This window comes from Neovison vison, chromosome 12 (genome assembly GCF_020171115.1).
Source record: "Neovison vison isolate M4711 chromosome 12, ASM_NN_V1, whole genome shotgun sequence".
NCBI classification, from domain to species: domain Eukaryota; kingdom Metazoa; phylum Chordata; class Mammalia; order Carnivora; family Mustelidae; genus Neogale; species Neogale vison.
Genome location: NC_058102.1, coordinates 126,494,015 through 126,514,167, shown reverse-complemented (window position 1 = coordinate 126,514,167; position 20,153 = coordinate 126,494,015). Strand labels below are relative to the sequence as shown.

The 20,153-nt window shown below is 36.9% G+C and overlaps 1 protein-coding gene across 1 annotated transcript in view; it reads right to left on the bottom strand.

Moving 5' to 3' along the window:
* Nucleotides 1–20,153, bottom strand: part of MALRD1 (MAM and LDL receptor class A domain containing 1) — an 838,152-nt gene that overhangs the window by 651,582 nt on the left and 166,417 nt on the right. Inside the window, exons 15-17 of the mRNA XM_044228594.1 lie at nucleotides 12,762–12,935; nucleotides 3,063–3,183; nucleotides 935–1,033 (exon numbers count right to left, since the gene is read on the bottom strand). Coding sequence (XP_044084529.1) covers nucleotides 935–1,033; nucleotides 3,063–3,183; nucleotides 12,762–12,935 — 394 coding nt within the window. The remainder of the gene's footprint in view (nucleotides 1–934; nucleotides 1,034–3,062; nucleotides 3,184–12,761; nucleotides 12,936–20,153) is intronic.

Sequence of the window (20,153 nt, the reverse complement as noted above, 5' to 3'; positions counted from 1 at the left end):
AATATAAAGGGATATATGCACCCATATGTTTATAGCAGCATTATTTACAATAGCCATGCTATGAAAGCAGCCCGAGTATTCATTGATTGATAAGTAGATAAAGAAGATGTGGTTTAGAGATACTAACAGAATATTATTCAGCCATAAAAAAGAATGAAATCTTGCATTTGCAATAATATGGATGAAGGTACAGAATATAATGTTATGCAAAACAATTCAATCAGAGAAAGACAAATAACATGATTTCACTTATATTTGGAATTTAAGAAACAAAACAAATGAACAAAGGGAAAAATACAAAAAGAGACAAAACAAGAAACACACTCAACTACAGAGAACAGACTGATGGTTATGGTGGGCGGGGAGGGAAATAGTGATAGTGAAATAGGTGATGGGAATTAAGGAGTGCACGTGTCCAAATGAGCACCAGGTATTGTAAGTAAGTGTTAAATTGCTGTACTGCACACCTGAAACTAGCGTAACACTGTACGTTAACATACGGGAGCTCATTTTTTTTTTAAAGTCAACAGTAGCCTAACACTGTGTCACAATAACTAATTGCTTATCTCACTTCATCTAATCAAGCAGGCATTTTATCAACTCACATCATCACAAGAAGAGTAAGCACAATGAGATATTCTGAGAAACAGACTATATTCACATAACTTTTATTACAGTACACTGTTATAATTGTTCCATTATTGTTGTTAATTTCTTACCATTCCTAACTTATAAATCAAGCATTATCACAGATATGTATATACAGGAATAAACGTAAAGTACATTGGATTTGGTACTCTCTGTGATTTTGGGCATCCACTGGGGGTCTTGGAATGTATCCCCTGTGGATAAGGTCGGGGGGAACCACTGTGTACATAAATTTTAGCCAATGACTAAGTACTAAAGGGACTAAGTAATTAAAGTACTGGCTCACCAAAACTGGCTTCATCTGTTCCATTTGAGCAGTCAGATGGAAAATCACAGAATCTGCTGGATGAAATAGAGCCTGCATCTTCACGTGACAGAAATCCACCTTCAAAATTAAGAGACGGAGAGGATAAAACATACTCTCCCCTTTCAATAAATGGAATGCATAATTATTTTATGAACACTAGTTTTTAAATATGCTAGAGACACAGAAGCTAGATAAAAAAGCCAAATCAGAGTATCGCTTTCTCTTTTCATCCTGTGTATGGTGCTTCAAATGTACATGGAAGGCACTAGAAATGCACTGAAGATCTTACAGCCATTTGCATGCAGATTAAAGCCTTCAATGGCTTTAATTCAAACACAGGGTCTAGGTGAATCTCTGGGCATTCTGCCCCACAAGTATAACATAATTCATTACCAGTGGGATTTGGCTTACTTTTTAAAAGCCTATTACAGTCTCATTCTAACCTTCTGCTGGGTGATAATACTAAATTCTACAAAGGAGATCTTATAATGACCTACTGGCCAAATTTACAAAAACAGTAAGAAAGCTTTTTTTTTTTTTTCCGCTCTCTTTGTGTACAATAATTGACCTTTCAGGAAAACTTCATATAATTTTGGTCTGATTAGAATTATGCTCTACCCAACAATAATGGAGTTCGGATTAAAGCACACACAGATTGAGTTTTGATTTAATTTCTAAAGAGAATTCTCTGTAAATGAGATCAAGCACTCTCAGAGACTTCTGCTAAGGTTGATTCTAGTGATAATTTAAAACTTTTAACCATAGTCTTGCCTCCAGTTACATTCTCTTCAATGTCAACTTTCTGCTATTCCAATTCTGGTGATGCAGTATTTGATTAGGAGAAGGAAAATGTTTAATTAAGTACCAGAAATAAGGTAACACTGGTTAACCCTCAAAAACTCAATCATTTAAATTAAAAAAAAAAAAACCTCAATCATTAAATCTGCTGCTTTGCATTCCCTGCTGTCTATCAGAACCACACACATACACAGAGCTTAGAATGGTTTATTATATTCAGAACACATATTCTGACTAAAGTAAATACACAGGACAATATAAAGTTAGTATAGAGAATTATACAATCTCACCAATGAAAGAGATCTTTACTAAAAGACTACTAATTAGAAGCTCTTCAATGTAGTTCTCAGTCCAGAATTGTTTCTGCTATAGTACCCTCAATTACTGCATTTGGCTTATGTAAGAATTCAACTTTTCCACTTACTGTTCTTTAATAAAACATAACTTGAGATTATAAAATGTGCCTGATTTCTAAATGCAAGTAACATTCATGTATATAAAGAAAAATAAAATGTGATCATTTTCAGGCAAAATCTTTAACATTGTCTATTTACTAACAGACTCCAGGGTAGGAGTGGTCAAAGGAAAAGATCAATCAATGTTAAAATAACAGGTAACTGCAGGCACAGTGCACACTGTTGCAATCCATTCTCAGAACCTAAACAATGGTTCGATTTTCCAAAAATGCCTATTTGACTATCGGGGATTCATTTTTATGACCATCTTTTGGCCTCTTAATTGAAATGCTCTACAAAATATTTAGTCAAAGAACTGGCCAAACTCCATCTGTTACTTGAAAATATATGTTCTAAATTTAAAGAGAATTTTAGGATCAAGATTTAAATGTTTGGCCGGCCTTAAGTCACTTTTCCAAACACAGTAAGTTTTTTGAACTTCTAGGTGATTCTGAAGATGAATTTCATTATATATTCATTAGAAGTGCCAAATAAAATTAAAATAGAATTAAATTTTTATAGAAGTATTTTTAAAACATGCAAAATAATAAGAATTCTTTCATATTTCCTATAACTAAAAATCTGTGACCATTTTAGCCACAGGCATTGAATATTATTGGAAAAGTCTATAAGGCCTAAGCTGTGATATAGCTTATATATATACACACACATATACATATATATTTTTTTAAGTATGTTTTAGTTTTCAAGGATATGTGATAGAATCCACATCCTGATATTAGCTATTCATGGATTATATTACTGAAGGACTCTACTATATTTTAAATTTTGGTATCAGGAGGAACTCATTATTTCAATGTTTAAAACTTCAGTGGCCACAAGAAAAAACTTACCTTTCTTTAGTATGCTGGTACCTGGAAGTGACTTATTGGAAATTTCACATTCTTGAGATATACTGATGTCATCTAGAGCAACAGTATCATTTGGTGATAAAACAGTAGCTTCCAAAATCAACTATAATTACAAAAAAACAAATTATTAAAAACACACCATAGATGTCTTACAATCCTATACTTTGTGTGGAGAAGCTCATTTGCATCTGTCCCACCTTCCAGTCTAATTTTAGAACACTGTTTTGACCAGAATGTTCAAATTATAAATTTACAAAGTCACAACAGCTTTGACAGCATCTTATGTAACCTTAATGTCTTAGGTAACCTCGTTTCAATTAAAAGTTGAAACATTCATCACTCCTGAAGAGTTGCCTTCCCATTGGAGCCATTAAGAGTCACATGCATTTAAAATGAGCTCTTTGGGGTAATCAACTGTGTGGTTTACAACTCAATTTAATTGAGATATGAATTCATTCATAATGGGTCTGCTTGAGGCAATGATTCATTTTCATATCAGAATATTTAAATACTAATATATATTATGTATATATACAGAAACCTAGTTGGTGAGGGAAAGCACAGAATCAATAATCACATACAGTGGTTAATAATATTCATAAGTTAAAGCACTCAAAGGCATCTACTTCCATGTAATTTATTCTAATACTCTGAATAATGACTGATATAATTTGTTTTCTTTCTTGTTAATCACATTATTACATTGTTAATATACCATCTTAAAAAAGAGAGAGAGAGAGAGATAGAGAGAGAGAAATATTGTCTGAAGTCAAAGACATGTAGCAGGACCACCTGTCCAGGATACTGTAGGCTGTGCATCTCGGTCTTAAAAGAGAGGATCTTAGATCCCAAAGACCTTTTGATTTACTTGGTATGACACATTAACAGCTGAACTACATCACAAGTGCTATACAAAGAGATATGTTTAATATACTATGAGAATTGAAGATAAACACTTCATTATTTCTGCCAAGAATTTGAGACAAAAGTTGAAAAAAAAAAGTTGGTAAAAATATGAATTACCTAACACCCAATATAACTAATTACCCAATAATAAACTCCTCAACTGTAACTGCCACTTCAGATTTTGTTAGAGAAGCTGGTAACATTACAAGCAAAAAGCAAGGAGATGTGGACGTGCATGGTATTTTTAGAACACTCTGGGTGAAATGCTTGCTTTAGCAGCACATGGACGAGAAACTAGCGGTGCTATAGGATGATGGGTTTTGAGACATGCTATCCCCAAAATATGGTGCACCTTGGCATAATCAGTATTTCAAGCTGGAGGAATTTAGGAATGTTTCTCCCAGTTGATCACGCTTCGCTCATACTCTTTACCCCATCATATCTTCCCGTGACTGTCTGTTCTTCATTGAACACTGCATGATAAAGCTTATGATTAACTGTTTCTTTATTAACTGGTCTTTATGTCCTTATTAAGGCTCCACTGTCATGTAAGCCTTGTATTAAATAATCTTATACACTTTCTCCTTCAATCTGCTTTATTAGTTTAATTTTCAGACCCAGTCAGAAACCATGGGAGAATATATTTTCCTCCCATGCATAGGAGTATAGGATTTTAAGAGAATGTAAATGAAGTAATAGTAATAGAGACAACAACCTGAAAGCAAGAACTGGTGCAGCCCGGTTGGAGGGCAATTCGATGTGTTCTATTAAAGAGAAAAATAGCATGGAGGACATTAGGAGAAGGAAGGGGAAAATGAAAGAGGGGAAATCAGAAGGGAGATAAACCATGAGAGACTATGGACTACGGAAAACAAACTGAGGAGTGAGGGGTGGGCAGTTGGGTTAGCCCGGTGGTGCGTAGTAAGGAGGACACAAACTGCATGGAGCACTGGGTGTTCTACGCAAACAATGAATCATGGAGCACTACATCAAAAACTAATGATGTACTGCATGGTGACTAACAGTATAAAAAAAAATAGCACAGACTACAAAAATTAAACCCACTTCTCAGCATTTATGCTAGAGACACATTCATCAGCATGTATGTGAAAACCTGTCCAGAATGTTTACTTCAATGTTGGTTTTAATAGCAAATAAATGGAAACAATAGTTATACAGCAATGGGTAACCACGCCAGTTAAAAATAATACCTCTATTTGCTAATATGGACAGAACCTCAATATGTGTTTCTGAGTGAAAAATTACAGAAAAAAGGTTACGATCAGATACTACTTAGGCTAAAAACACACTAGTTTCGATTTCTAGATATAGTGGTACATACATACACATAACATAAATAGAATAGGGTTCAGAAGTAAAAATGAACCAATGTCTATGCTAACCTCAAGATAAAGACTATAATAAGAGGTGAAAGAGGTCAGGAGAGACTGTTACCTTATCTGCAATTTTTGATGAGCTATATATATAATTTTAATGATTTTTAAAATTTTTATTAGAATTTTTTTTTTGTAGAGTCTTAACCAACTAAGGCACTTGGTCTTCATACATAAGGCAGAAAATAACAATAGCTTTTTTTTTTTTTTAAATCTTTATGTTCCTTTATTGGAGCAAGATTCCTGACTGGTATACAGTAATGTATTACTAAACATGACCTGTGCAGAAATTACATACTATCCATCTAGACAGGTTTTCATTACACTTTGCCTATCGATGGAATAGTTCCATTTATAAAGTTTTATACATCAAAAAGCTTTGAATTTGACCAGGCTGTCCATTAATTCATCTCTGAAAAAGTTAAGTGGCATTTAATTTTAGCTACTATAATTTACAGCATTAAAAAGCTTATGCATTAGGTAGCTTCCCAAAATGGTATCCTATGCACAACAGCATTTAGCAGAGCAGGGCCTGTCATCTCACCCGGATTCACACAGACAGGCCTCGCTTGAGAACTATATGCTAAATAACTAGTACTTTGAGACAAAAGTACTCCTGAGTTTCTTACCACCAATACGGACTTCTTACTCTGAGAGTCTGTCTTCTCGGCCACACTTCATAGTACCAACGAAGACGCGCCAGTAACTGCCCTGTGTGTAACTTGGCATTAGAGCACCAGGTCTGTCTGATGCAGGCAGGCACTATTATTATATCCAGGTGAATAAAGGCCCATTTTTAAAAATGCCAATTTGAGACACAAATCAAGGGCACAACATAACACAATAGCTTTTAAGGAAGGATTTTGACAAAGTATCTACAGACACTGTAATTGAAAAACAATATTATGTTTATTAACACCATTAAGTTATAGTAATCTATTCTGGACAGCTTTAATTTTAAAAGATATTTCCTTTCATCCATTACTAGAAATCATCCTCGACTGAAGTCAGTTAAAATACAAATGCTTAATTCTTCAGACTCATTAGACAAGCCTTTATTAACCACCATACTGGAAACCCTAAACAACTTCTAAAAAGAGTGGGGGGGAAAGAATGCTTGGGGCACTTCTCTGTGCATCTAAAGAGGTACATGGGGCACCTGGGTGGCTCAGTGGGTTAAGCCTCTGCCTTCAGCTCAGGTCATGATCTCAGGGTCCTAGAATCAAGCCCTGCATCAGGCTCTCTGCTGCACGAGGATCCTGCTTCTCCCTTTCTGTCTGCCTCTCTGCCTACTTGTGATCTTTCTCTCTGTCAAATAAATAAATAAAATCTTAAAAAAAAAAAAGAAAGAAGTACATGAAGTGGTTGGGACCCTGGCAGAAGTTGAAATAGAATTGTGGAACAGGTCTGTAAAATATGGTTATATCATTTTGTCTGAAGGGAACCACCAGACTTTCAGATATTCATATTAAAATGTTAATAGAAAACTACATCCAAAGCCAAATAAAAATCACAATGGGTCATGTACACCTTGTTTACTTCCATATTATTAGATTCAGAATTCTAAAATGAAAAATTATAACTCTACCATGAATTAAAGTCTTCCAAATTTAAAAAGAAAAATAATCACTTCCTTTAAAAATGTATCTTATATCTGTAAATAATACTATCAAATGATTCCAGAATCATTTTGGCTATTTCTGTTTTTTATTGCTTGTTTCAACTAAGTCGATCCTTTGATTTGTGACCAAAGGCAGTTTTCCTTCGGGAAACACAGGACCAATTAATAATCAGTAAGTGAGAAAGAGTTCACGCAGAAGAAATGTTTCAACCATGGGTATTTCAACCACAAATGAAGGAGAAGTGAAAACCTCATTTTTTAAGATTCTCAAGAAAATCTGAGAATTTAAATTCTAAGTTATATGCAGAAGTCTCTCCCTTCTAAAACTACTGCTCAGGATCTTGATGATATTTGTTTTATTCAGTGATATCATATTACTCCCTGGAAAAGCAAAATCATTTCTAATTTTTGCTTTCAGGAACCAAACAACTTAAAGAAATGTTGGTTATATTCCAGTGATTACTTTGTATATCTGAAAAACCAAGGTAAGCCTTTCCAGAGAAATACTCAACTAGCACATTTAGATTTTGGTTCTTTGTTATCTTGTTTTTAAAAAAAAAGGAGTAAGAACAGCAACAACAACAACAAAAAAAAAGAAATCTAAGAGGCAATGGGGAAAGTAGATAATATAAGATAAATAGGAATATAGTAATTTTTGAATGATGGAATCAATAATAAGAGCAATCACAAACATTATTTAAAGCTTACTGCATATGAAGCACATTCATTTGTTCTAACCCTGTGAAGATGTGCTATTTTCATTCTCATGTTAAAGCAAAAGAAACAGAAGCTTCAGAGGTGAAGTAACTGGTTAAAGGTCATCTATCTCATAAACGAAATCGGTAACCAGAGCCATGAAGGATTAGGCTACATTGCACTGCTAGAATAAAATAAAAAGCTAACTGGCCTTTAGCAGATGCTACAGACCAGAGCTGTCTGGTAGAACAATATTCCGTGCAGCCCTAAATTAAGAAGGCTGAGGAGGTTGTAACTTCATAGAGACTACACCAGCTTTTACTATTGTATTATAAATCTTGCCCTTCACTGAATCTTCAAATAATGTCAGGAAATTGTTACTGATTTATATCATTGACTGATAAAGAATGAACATGGTATCAATCATTGTGGAAAATTTCACAAAAGGGTCATTTCAAAATGAAGTCTAAAATATGATACAATTACGTATTAATAGGAAACCTGAAAAAAGTACATCAGCTGGAAATCAATGGACAGTATTCAGAAAAAGAACCATCTTTAGATAGTAAAACTAAGAATAGCAGTTAGAGGAAGAAGAAATTGAAAAGGAGTACCTTTCTTTAAAAACTCAACATATCCAATGAGCGAGCCAAGTTAAAACAGATTAAAAAGAATACTACTAACTAATTGACTTATATTCTTTCAATAAAAAAACATACAGGAAAGGGAGACACTATGGAAATGGTGTTAATTTGCTGTTCTTATGGAATAAAGAGGAAGCCTTATCCTTTTCTACCAGGGAGAAAAAAAGCCCTACCTACCTAAGGATGTTTATTTCCTAAGAAACTCAAAGCGATTTGTACTCTGTGGGGAGGTCTACAAGAGACATCAAAAGGACGACACTGCATCAAGAGGTCATGGCTACAAGGGGACACAGAGGTCATATGGGTTGATGCCTTTCTCATTTCCAGTGTTTGCATTGGGAGAGGCTGTATACGTACATTCAGAGTTCAGTCACTCTGAAGGACAGTCCGCGGATGACTCAGGTAACTCTTAAAGGACTCAGTCTACTAAAGTGGCAAAGAAGCCCGCTCCCAAGAATGTAAACTTTAAATATCTGAATATTTTAAAAAGCTAAAGTGACTATTTATAGGTAGAGAATCTGTTGCAATTGTGGCTAAAAGAATAAAGGAGAATTGCACCTAGCTAGAATTCTAGCTAGAATCCTCATGCAGAACTCCAGGTTTCCCAATAAACATTTACAGAAATCAGGCTAAAGCCAACATAAGATCTGCATTTTTTTTTTCCAGCAGAGGATAAGAGAAGGAATAGAAATGGGTGCAAAGAGAACAAAAGCTGTATCTTCATATGCAAACAGGTATCATGTTCTAAGCAAGCAGAATGCTCACAGTTCATTCTGAGGTGCAAATACAGGAGAGCTGCCTCTGTATTTTCTACTTGTTTGAAATGTTTAATATATACGTAGTAATAATGTATTAAATACTACCATGCGTACATGTGACTGTGTATGTTTATGTAGCGTGTACATGTGTGTGTCTACATAAATTCGGGACTGATTCACTCCAGAATGTGGACACGGGACCGCATCCCTTCCCAAAGCCTTTGAGGCCAGCTGGGTTTTGAAATTTGACTAGTTCCGAGTTGAGAATGTCCATCTAACACTGAGCGTGTGTATTCCAGAAGCGGCACTCTCTAATCCAGCACCTCACTGAACGAGCGGCCTGAACACATCACACAGGTTCAGGTGAGGTTAAGTTTTGCCTCCAAATTGTTTTTCAAAAGCTTACCATTCTCCAAATTTTAACTTTCCAAATTGTTGGTTAGGGATGGTGGACCTACAATGGGCTTCTTGATGATGAAATCTGAGGGAATTCTTACTCTTCTACTTGCAGTCTCTAAAATATACTGAGGCAAGTAACGGAATTAAGGAGGACAGAGGCAGAGACTAAAAGGTCCTCTGGGGCAAAAGAAGATCTAGCAAGAACCCGGCACCATTGAGAAAAATACCACAAATCCACTGCTGCCCAATTACAAAATCCTGTCAAACCACTAGTCACCCTACAAACCAATTCATATGCCCCAGATAATAAAGATCAGGCTCACTTTTCACAGCAAAACAAAGCAAAACTCAAAACAGAACCCTGAGGAAGAAATGCTAAATAAAGGGAAAAGAAAAGGGCGCAGCGCTCAATCCCTTCAGCAATGGTTATCTGTTAATGAGGGCCTGCAGGCCCAGGCAGGAATGGCATGTGTTTCAACCCGAAACGTTTCTTAAATAACTGGTTCTAACAGGAGACAATATGGTTTAGTTTTGTTTTTCATTAAGACTTTTAGAGCAATTTTAGGTTTGCTGCAAAACTGAGGAGAAGGTGTCGTTTTCTCCCGTACCTTCTGCCCCATCATATGCACAGCTTCCTCGTTATCAACATCTCCCAAGGTGCCTGGGTGGCTCCCTGGTTGAGCATCTGACTCTTGACTTCAGCTCAGGTCATGATCTCAGGGTCGTGAGATCGAGACCCGCATCAGGCTGTGCACTAGGCTTAAGCCTGCTCAGGATTCTCTCTACCTCTCCCTCCACCCCCCAGCCTCTGAGAAAAAACAAAAAACAAACAATCTCCCACCACAGTGGGACATGAGTTATAAATGATGAACCTCATAGTCACCTGAAGTCCACTGTCCACATTATGGTCACTTCTTGATGTTGAACATTCTGTGGACTTGGACCAATGTATAACATTTATCGATCATCATATTATCATACAGAGTATTTTTACTGCCTTAAAAATGCTCTCTGCTCTATCTGTTCATCCCTCCTTTTTCCCAGCACCCCCAGACCTTGGCAACCACTGATCTTTTAATTGTCTCCCTAGTTTTGCCTTTTCCGGAATGCTGTATAGTTGCACTGAGGGAGAAAGTAGTCTTTTCAGGTTGGCTGCTCTCACTTAGTAAGATGGACCTGAGGATCCCCCATGTCTTTTCATGACTTGATAGCTCATTTATTTTTAGCACGGAATAATATTCCATTGTCTGGAGGGAACACAGTGTATTTATCCATTCACCTACTGAAGAACACCTTGGAATGTTTCTAAGTTTGGGTAATTATAAGGAAATCATGAATCATTATTCACATGCAGGTTTTTTGTGTGGAGAAGGACATTCTGTTTAATTCCCAGTAATGGGAATTAACAATGGACTGAGAAAGATCTTCATGGTAAGTTTCATTCTAACTAAAAGCAAACCTAATGAAAATCATATCGAACAGAATATAAATAAATGAAACAAGAGAACAGACTGTTCTGATTGTTTTTGTCCTGTCACATGTAATGGAGATTGGCACTTATGTGATCCCATAACTGGCCTTTACTGCTGTCCTATTAAGAGTTACTAGATTCGCAGTACTTTTGTCCATTAGATATGGGAGCAGACTCATAAATGTGATCCTTGAAAATCAGGGAGTTTAGAGACCTGAGTGACATAGCTTCTAATCACTGAGCCTGGAGTTCTGGTCAAGAGGAGACTCCTTTTCAAAATAAAGAATACTAATATTTAATGAGTGTCTACTATTCCCAGATAATGTCCAATTGATAATCACAGCAATAATAAGAGTTAACTTTGTGTGTTCACTCTGTGCCAGAATATCTTTACTTATGTGGTTTACATATGTAAATTTTCCAACCTTCACAACAGTTCTAGAAAGAAAAGAATACTGACAAGAATCCATATTTATTCTCTACTCCTCCTACTTCCAATGGGCAGGAACTTCCCCCTGCAGAAACACTGCTGTAATTGACCTCACTCTCTCCCATAGACAGGAGGATATAACTGATTAGTGATGTTAGAAGAATAAGCTGTATGTGCTAAACTCATGCTGTTTGTCTCTCCTTCAACTCCCACTCTTGGACACTTAAACTCTGACAACAGCTCCGGCTAACAGTCATAGGTTTCCCCCCAACATGTGAGTCCTGGATTTCTCTGGCACAGTTCACTGCTTTCTGGAAAAATCTCTGTATTCTGCATATGGCTGCAGATTCTAAAAGCATCTCCTCTAAAATATTTTGTTGTTTGACTTCTATATTTATCTGAACTTGTTCAGAGATGAGGGCCAATGAGGAACATTACCATGAGGGCTCCTAACCCCCAACAATGACCCTCCCCTCCTATTTAACAGAAGAAGTAACAAGTGCATAGGGATTAAGCAACCTCCCCATGAAGACACACACCTGGCTTGAAACCCAGACTCCAGAGCCCATGTTTGTGGCCACCATTTTAGCTTTATCTTTAATACTCAGACTCCCCCGAAGCATTGCTTTTAGTATCTCTGTGGTTTTCACAGATAGGGAAATGTGAAACTCAAAAATATAATTTGGAGTCACTTAGTAACCCATGCGCAGAGCAGAGATCAGAACTCAGACCACCTAACTCCAAAGGCTGTGTTTTCTGCTATATTCTATCATCCAATCTAGTTTCTAAAATCTCTCTTTTCAAATGTCATCCAGAGGGAGGCCATATCCAGGAGGATGGAAGTTTGGGCACCAATTTGATTATCTACAGTTGCCTTCTTTTATTATGAGCCAAGAAAATGACAGAAAAGAATGATACAAAAATCTCGGTATTAATGGGCAGCAGAAAATAAGGCATCAGAATTAAAAGGCAAGCAGAGTGCAAGCCAGGTTTTTTCACCATCTCATATAATTTGCCATCCTCACTTAAAAAATAAATATTTTCTTATTACTTTTCTCTCTGCCATCCTATTCAATTGTTTTCTCTTCCTCCTATTCGATTCTTATCTCCAATTTTGCTAAGTGTCCATGCAATTACTTATATATAATTAAATTCAGAACTCTAAAATGAAAAATTATAATTTCTGAGCACTCAGTGTAACATCTGTCCTCATCCCTGACTGTGAATGTGCTTGTTTTTTTCAATATCTGATCAATCTATGGGACGTATGTGCTATATATGTGTTTCACTGTTCTCTAAGAAAAATAGTATTGAGTTAGCATCTTCTGCTGAGTTGTATTCATTTCTTATGTGCTTGCTTACCTGAAAAGGTAGAGTAGATTCTCCAGCCTTCACAAAGAGATTGATTTTTGCTTGTGTCCACTGAGATTTGGAGATTCCAATGAGATCACCTTGCTTTTGCAAATCCCCATCCAGGGATGTTCTTGTAAAAACCGAGAGATGTGAATGCTGGGACAAATGATACCAAAATTGCACCTGTTGGAAATGTTTTTGAATGACATGAATATTCCATTTGCCAGTCTCCAACAGCTTTTCTATCATTAAAAATACCACAAATCATTCTGCTGTTAAATATAATCTCAGGTGCCTGGGTGGCTCAGTTGGTTGAGTGACTGCCTTCGGCTCAGGTCATGATCCTGGACTTCCAGGATCAATCCAGCATTGGGCTCCCAGCTCCTTGGGGAGTATGCTTCTCCCTCTGACCTTCTCCTCTCTCATGCTCTCTTCTCACTCATTCTCTCTCAAATAAATCAATAAAATCTTAAAATACATACATACACATACATATATATATGTTGAGATTATATATATATATAATCTCAAGTCTCCTTTCTTCCAAATATGCAAGCCAGAATATGCTAAGTATGTCTTTTGCCTGCCTTTGCATTCTCCCCTTAAAGAAAAGGCTCAAGGCGGCTCTACTGACTGGTATTTTTAACACATGCCATCAAGAGGTCTAAAGAAATGTGATGTCAGCACTGAGGACACGTAACACGTATTTGTTCACACCATGGGTGGTACCAGTCTGCTTCCACATTAGTTTCTATGGTCTTTCCTTCTATGGAAGGGCCTTTCTCTCTTGCTTCTTATAAATCTGGGGAGTTACATATTCTTAGTGTACAAAAATTGGGTTTTACTTATACACTCTCTTTGATGTCTCAAAGACCACACCGAAAAATAATAATAATATTTTCCTGAAAAATTATTTTCTCAGGTAAAAGAAAACTGTACTGAGTACTTTTCATTAATTCCCTCTCTTGGGGACACTATCAAAGAACTTGGGAACCCAAATAAAACTGTTGGTTCATAATATAAGTAAGAAAACAACCTTGAGGGGGGTGTGATCATTTCACCTCCTAGTCATTATCAGGGATGACAATCTAAGTGTTTGAGCACTTAACTAAATGAGTTAAAAAAAAAAGTAAAGAATTATTTTAAATGCTGACAGCAATAGCTAAAGCATGAAATTCAGGAGTCTCATTTATTCAAGCAATATTTACTGAGCATTTACTAAGTATCAGATACTGTGTGAGGCAGGGATTCATCCCCTCCATGGCTGGATGATTCATTCTATAAAATATGTCTACAAAATCACCTTAAAAATAAGTTCAGACACATAGCCTTCTCATGATGTCTTTGAAAAGTGCAGCATTAGGACTCTCTAAGAAAACACAATTCAGAGATGAGGCCTCTCAGAAGTAAAATCTTTTTCTTGGGATTCAAAGTGACTCCTTTTCACTTGCACTGTATTTTAGATTCTTGGGATTTTTCCTTCACTGCTAGTTTTGTTACATGGACAGATATTAGTGCATCTACAGTCTCCCCCATTTATTTTATGCTTGGTACCAATTTTGGTGGAAATTCAAGTCAAAAAAACTTTTTTTTTTTTTTTTAAAGAACTGCACAGCATAGGAAACAGTCAACAAAATAAAGAGGCAATCCACGGAATGGGAGAAGACATTTGCGAATGACACTACAGACAAAGGGCTAATATCCAAGATCTATAAAGAACTTCACAAACTCAATACCCAGAAAACAGATAATCATGTCAAAAAATGGGCAGACAACATGAACAGACACTTCTACAATGAAGACATACAAATGGCTAGCAGACACATGAAAAAAATGTTCATCATCATTAGCCATCAGGGAGATTCAAGTCAAAACCACATTGAGATACCATCTCACACCAGTTAGAATGGCAAAGATTAACAAGGCAGGAAACAGCAAATGTTGGGACAGAATGCGGAGAAAGGGGAACCCTCTTACATTTTGGTAGGAATATAAGTTGGTGCAGCCACTTTGGAAAACAGTATGGAGGTTCCTCAAAAAATTAAAAATAGAGCTACCCTATGACACAGCAACTGCACTGGTATTTACCCTAATGACACAGATGTAGTGAAAAGAAGGGCCATATGTACCTCAAAGTTCATAGCAGCAATGTTCAAAAGAGCCAAACTGTGGAAAGAGTCAAGATGCCCTTCAACAGATAAAGAAGATATGGTCCATATATACAATGGAATATTACTCAGTCATCAGAAAGGATGAATACCCAACTTTTGCATCAACATAGATGGGACTGGAGGAGATTATGCTGAGTAAAATAAGTCACGTAAAGAAAGTCAATTATCATATGGTTTCACTTACTTGTGGAACATAAGGAATAAAAAGGAAGACATTAGGAGAAGGAAAGGAAAAGCGAATTGGGGGAAATTGGAGGGGGAGACGAACCATGAGAGACTGTGGACTCTGAGAAACAAACTGAGGGTGAGCCTTGTGGTGGGTATTAAGGAGGGGAGGTATTGCATGGAGCACTGGGTATCGTACATAAACAATGAATCTTGAAACACCGCATCAAAAAGGACATATTTTATGGTAACTAATTTAACACAATCAATCAATCAATGACACAATTAATTAATAGATTTGAGAGAGAGTGTGAGCAGGATATGGGGCAGAGAGAAAGGGAAAGGATCTCAAGTAGACTCCCTACTGAGCATGGAGCCCAACAAAGGGCTTGATTTCATGACCCTGAGATGATGACCTGAGCCAGAATCAAGAGTTGGACTCTTAACTGGCTGAGCCACCCAGGCACCCATGAAGTCAAATAATTTTTAGATGCACTTTTAAAACGTTGTCTAGCTTAAAAGAGCAAACATCCTCTGTTCCAATGTGGCACACGTTCTTTTAGTCTACCTATTTAACTGGCACCACTTCATCAAAAAAATTCTGTCCACTTCATTTTAGACTTTACTAACACACTCCCCTAAACTGATAAGCAAGACAGGTAACTGAGGAATGAAAAGTCTAATGGAAGTGTCTGATTAGATCCTATGGGAAGGGAATATTTAGGTTCCTCAACCAGAATTAAATGTTAGATCCTGCTAGAATTTCAGCACGTTCCAAGCTTGTAAATATGCAAACCAGAGCTTTAACCTTAGTAGTACAAGAGATACACAAGCCCCATCAGACTATCAAGCTGTCAAACTGTCATTCAGTACATCACCAGTGTTAATGTATTTTAATAGCATATTAAGAGTAAATACCAATGGGATCCATATTAAATAGGCTCAGAGCTTAAGATTTATATTTAATTTACCGCGTTAGCAGAGTTGGCATCGTAGACCATTAAGAACTCTTCAGTTTAGCTGTTTTCAAATCTAATGTTGGTAAGGGTGAACTCACTGAACAAAGTCACTAACACAGCTGTGGTTTCACAGAGACTCTTGTCAAGCGTGCAACCTCTGCGGCTCTCGATCTGCCGCACGCCAGAGACCGCGAAGCCAGGAACCCAAGCGCACGAGGTGTGTCATGAATTCCTCACAGAGTCTATTAAAGCAGTTTGTGTTTAATAGGTTTTCAGTTAATAGGTGTTTTTTAAAAAAGAAGAAGGGACCGATGAACAGGACTATTAGCATAAGCACTGATAGTGAACACCTGGAAACTCTCCCAGAGAGCATGGAGGAAGCTGCTCCGTGTCAGAAAAGGCACAAAGTATTAGGTGTCTTTAGGGATGCCAGAGTTTTAGGGGGGAGAATGAAATGAAAAGGGAACAATTAACTGTAATATGTATAGTGGCAAAGGTATAATAATCGTGTGGCTATTTACACGTAAATTAATTAAAATGAAACCAAATGAAAAATCCAGTTTCTCAGTTATACTCATTACACATTACGTGCTCAAAAGCTATATGCAGTTAGTGGCTACCATATTGGACACAGCAGAGAAAAACTTCCATTATCGCAGAAAATTCTATTACACAGAACTATAAAACAGGTATGTTAACATTACACCAACCATTTAAATTGTATTTACCACTTACCAGTCAAAAGGAAATTATTTTTGTGATTCATGCCTGATTCATTAAAAAGTAGCCAGATCAATGTTAATATTAAAGGCTTGGTGTTATTTCTTTTGGTTTTTCACTAAGACATATTTTATACAGACAATGAATTATTGTATCAAAACAATGTTGTGTGGTTAAAAAAGCTTCCCACAAAGCAGTTACTTTAATTGCAAATTGGAGAGAAAAAGAAAATGAAGCTTAGACTATTCTGTTAGTTTAAACTGTATTTTCTGATTTCATTATTTTTATTATTTTTTTAAACACCCAATCAGGGCTCCTGGATAACTCAGTCAGTTAAGCGTCTGCTTTCAGCTCAGGTCACGTTCCCAGGGTCCTGGGATCAAGCCCTGCATCAGGCTCCTTGCTCAGAGGGGAGTCTGCTTCTACATCTCCTTCTCCCTCTCTCTCTCTCTGTGCTCTCCCTAAATAAAATCTTTAAAAAATAAAAATAAAAAATAAAATACCCAATAATTCATTTTTATTACAGAAGGACAGGACAGCTTTTCAGGTGATATACTAATAGTTCTGAGTACAGGTGAATAGTCTGGAAAGCGTGATGGCACTGGTCACACCACTTGCCCTTCTGTTCCTACATCACCCCATGAAGTAGCCCAGAGGAGCGAGAGCCCAGGTCTACAAAGGAGTAATTACGCTCTCTGATAGTTAACTCTGTGAATGACCTTCCAGGGCATTATTTACAAGCTGAAAATAATTTCTTCCTATTTCTGTTTCATTCGATGTTGGTCTGTGTCCAGCTGCAACACTAACTCTTCAAAGGTTCTGTATCTTTCCTCAACTTTCCTACAGTTCTTCTTCCAACTGCTCCCCTATCTCAGAACTGCTTGGCCAGATCTTCAAGCTCTTTATCAGCTGTATTCCAAATGCTCAGCTACTTCTGCTTTTTCTGCCTCACAAAGGACCCTGTCTAGTATGTGCAACACCTGTTTTATCTTCAAGAAGTAGAAAAAAAATAGTTAAAAAAAAAAAAGAGAGAGAGAGAAAAGATGATATATATGTAGCTCCTCAAAATTCAGCTGGGACTAAGTCCATGTTGAGTGGGGATCATTCATCACACACACCCTCCACATTACCATAGTGATTTCTCTAATCCTAGTCATAATTATGTGTTTGCCTGTCTATTCTTCATCTGAATAAGCTTAATTAGAAGTTTCAAATCTTCAGTAAAATATGTTATTTCCATTTAAATGATTAGCCTCCATGTGTTTTGCTCAAGCGCAGGTGGAGAGGGCACCGGCTCAGCCTTTCCCCCATACACTGTTACTTCCTCTAGAATCCATGCCCTACTTTAACATCTATGCTTGGATTGAACAAAACAATCAGGGGACAAAGTGTGACTGCACCATTGCAAGTACCACTCCATCATTTTTTTTGTTGTTTCTTTCTTTTTTTTTTTTTTTTTTTTACTGAATTTCTCATTGACATGAGTTCACTTGGGGAACATCATAAGACATGGCCTTTCAAAATTTGTTGAGAGAATTGTTGTACGTGGATTATTATTGATATCCTGTACCCACTCTCTCAGAGCACTTTAACACCGAATCGCCGTCAGAATCCCTAAAATCGACATTTCATTAGGACAAACGTACTTCGGTTGTCTCTGTTGTATTCTCAGAATTGTGGGCTGTGGTCAGCACAGAGCAGGTAAGCAGTATGTGTGTGCCGAATCAGAGCAAGAATGTTTACATTGTTATCACTGTATGCACTCAGGAAAGAATTCTCACAAGAACTATTTTTGCTTTGTTTTCTTATTTTTACTGCCTTAGATCTAAACCAAATGATGATTCATCCATCTCTACTGGTTGCTGGAAAACTTAGTTCAAATGTGTAGCCTGGCTCTAATAAGCTTCATTTGTGGAACCAACCCATCTCTTGCTGCATCTATCTTTTCCCTGATAAACTCATTCACTTTTTTAAAAATTTTACGATATTTTTAAAATTAAAGACTATTAAAACAAGTGCGAAGCAAGTGGGGGAAGTGTTTTTAAAGTAGACAAGTATGCAAACTAGCTTCGAAAACAGGAGCTTTGTAATATCAATCATCCTGTCTTTAATTAATCGTGAAGCCCCAAAAGTAATTTTTTTAAAGATTTTATTTATTTATTTGACAGAAAGATCACAAGCAGGCAGAGAGGCAGGCAGAGAGAGAGAGGGGGGGGAAAGTGGGCCCCCTGCTGAGCAGAGAGCCGATGTGGGGCTCGATCCCAGGACCCTGGGATAATGACCTGAGCCGAAGGCAGAGGCTTTAACCCACTGAGCCACGCAGGTGCCCTCCCCAAAAGTAATTTTATATAGTAACTCAAATAGGAGAACTCAGAAAGTATTAATACCTACCATAAATCTCCTTCATATTTGATATTTCCTAGTTAATTCAAAACAGTAACAGCATTTCAACACAAATAAGAAATAGTAGCTTCTGGCCTCCATGTGTTCTGTTTGTCCTATCTCCTGGCTATTCCATGGAAAAACGCCAAGTTTCCAACAGTGACTGAAGGGACTTTTGAAGTCTTTAAATTAAAGTCCGCTTCTTAAGCAAGGAGTGGGTGTAGGAAAGTTTGCACGTGTTGATGCCGTGTGCTGGCTACACATAAGGCACAAGATAATTCATGCAAAATGACTCTACTAGCCTGTTGTTAGAAAAGGAGACTCAATAGAAAGCTTCCCGGTTTTCAAGTCCTTTCAAAAAAAAGGTTCTGAAATGCATTAGCTTCGTATGATTATGTCGGGAAAAAATGTAATTTCATAAAATGAAGACTTTAATCATATCAAAGCACACAACTTCGGTATGTCCCTGCCTAACTTCACCATTTTATAATGACTAACATCTGCTATTCCACGAAGATAAGTATTAACAATATGTTCCAATTAGGAAGATTGGCTGGACTGCTGATAATTCAAGAAGAATTTGGTTTGTTTATTCTATAACTTTTATGAAAGAAAGTATCACACAGTACCACAGACTTGTAAAAAAGTAATACTATATTCTTAGAATACCCCTTTGGGAAAGACATTAAGCTATGTGTATCTCAGACTACAGACAACCTTCTCTAATTGTCTAGTTCCACTTCCTAGACCAAAAGTATTATAAAGTAACGCAAATATCCATCCTTCTAACTCAAAAGTACTAACATTCAAGCAGATACAGATAAAGGTGGGGAAAAAAACAAACCTCTTCTAGCAGTCTGGAATGGCTCCCTGAAACACTCTTACTTTTCTAAAAAGCAAGACAAACCACAAACTCAGCATTCGAGGCCTTGGGAGATTGAGTACTGGTTCTGAGAAATAAATCACCAAGTGTCCAAACTGTCCATGGCTTTCACTGAGGCCCC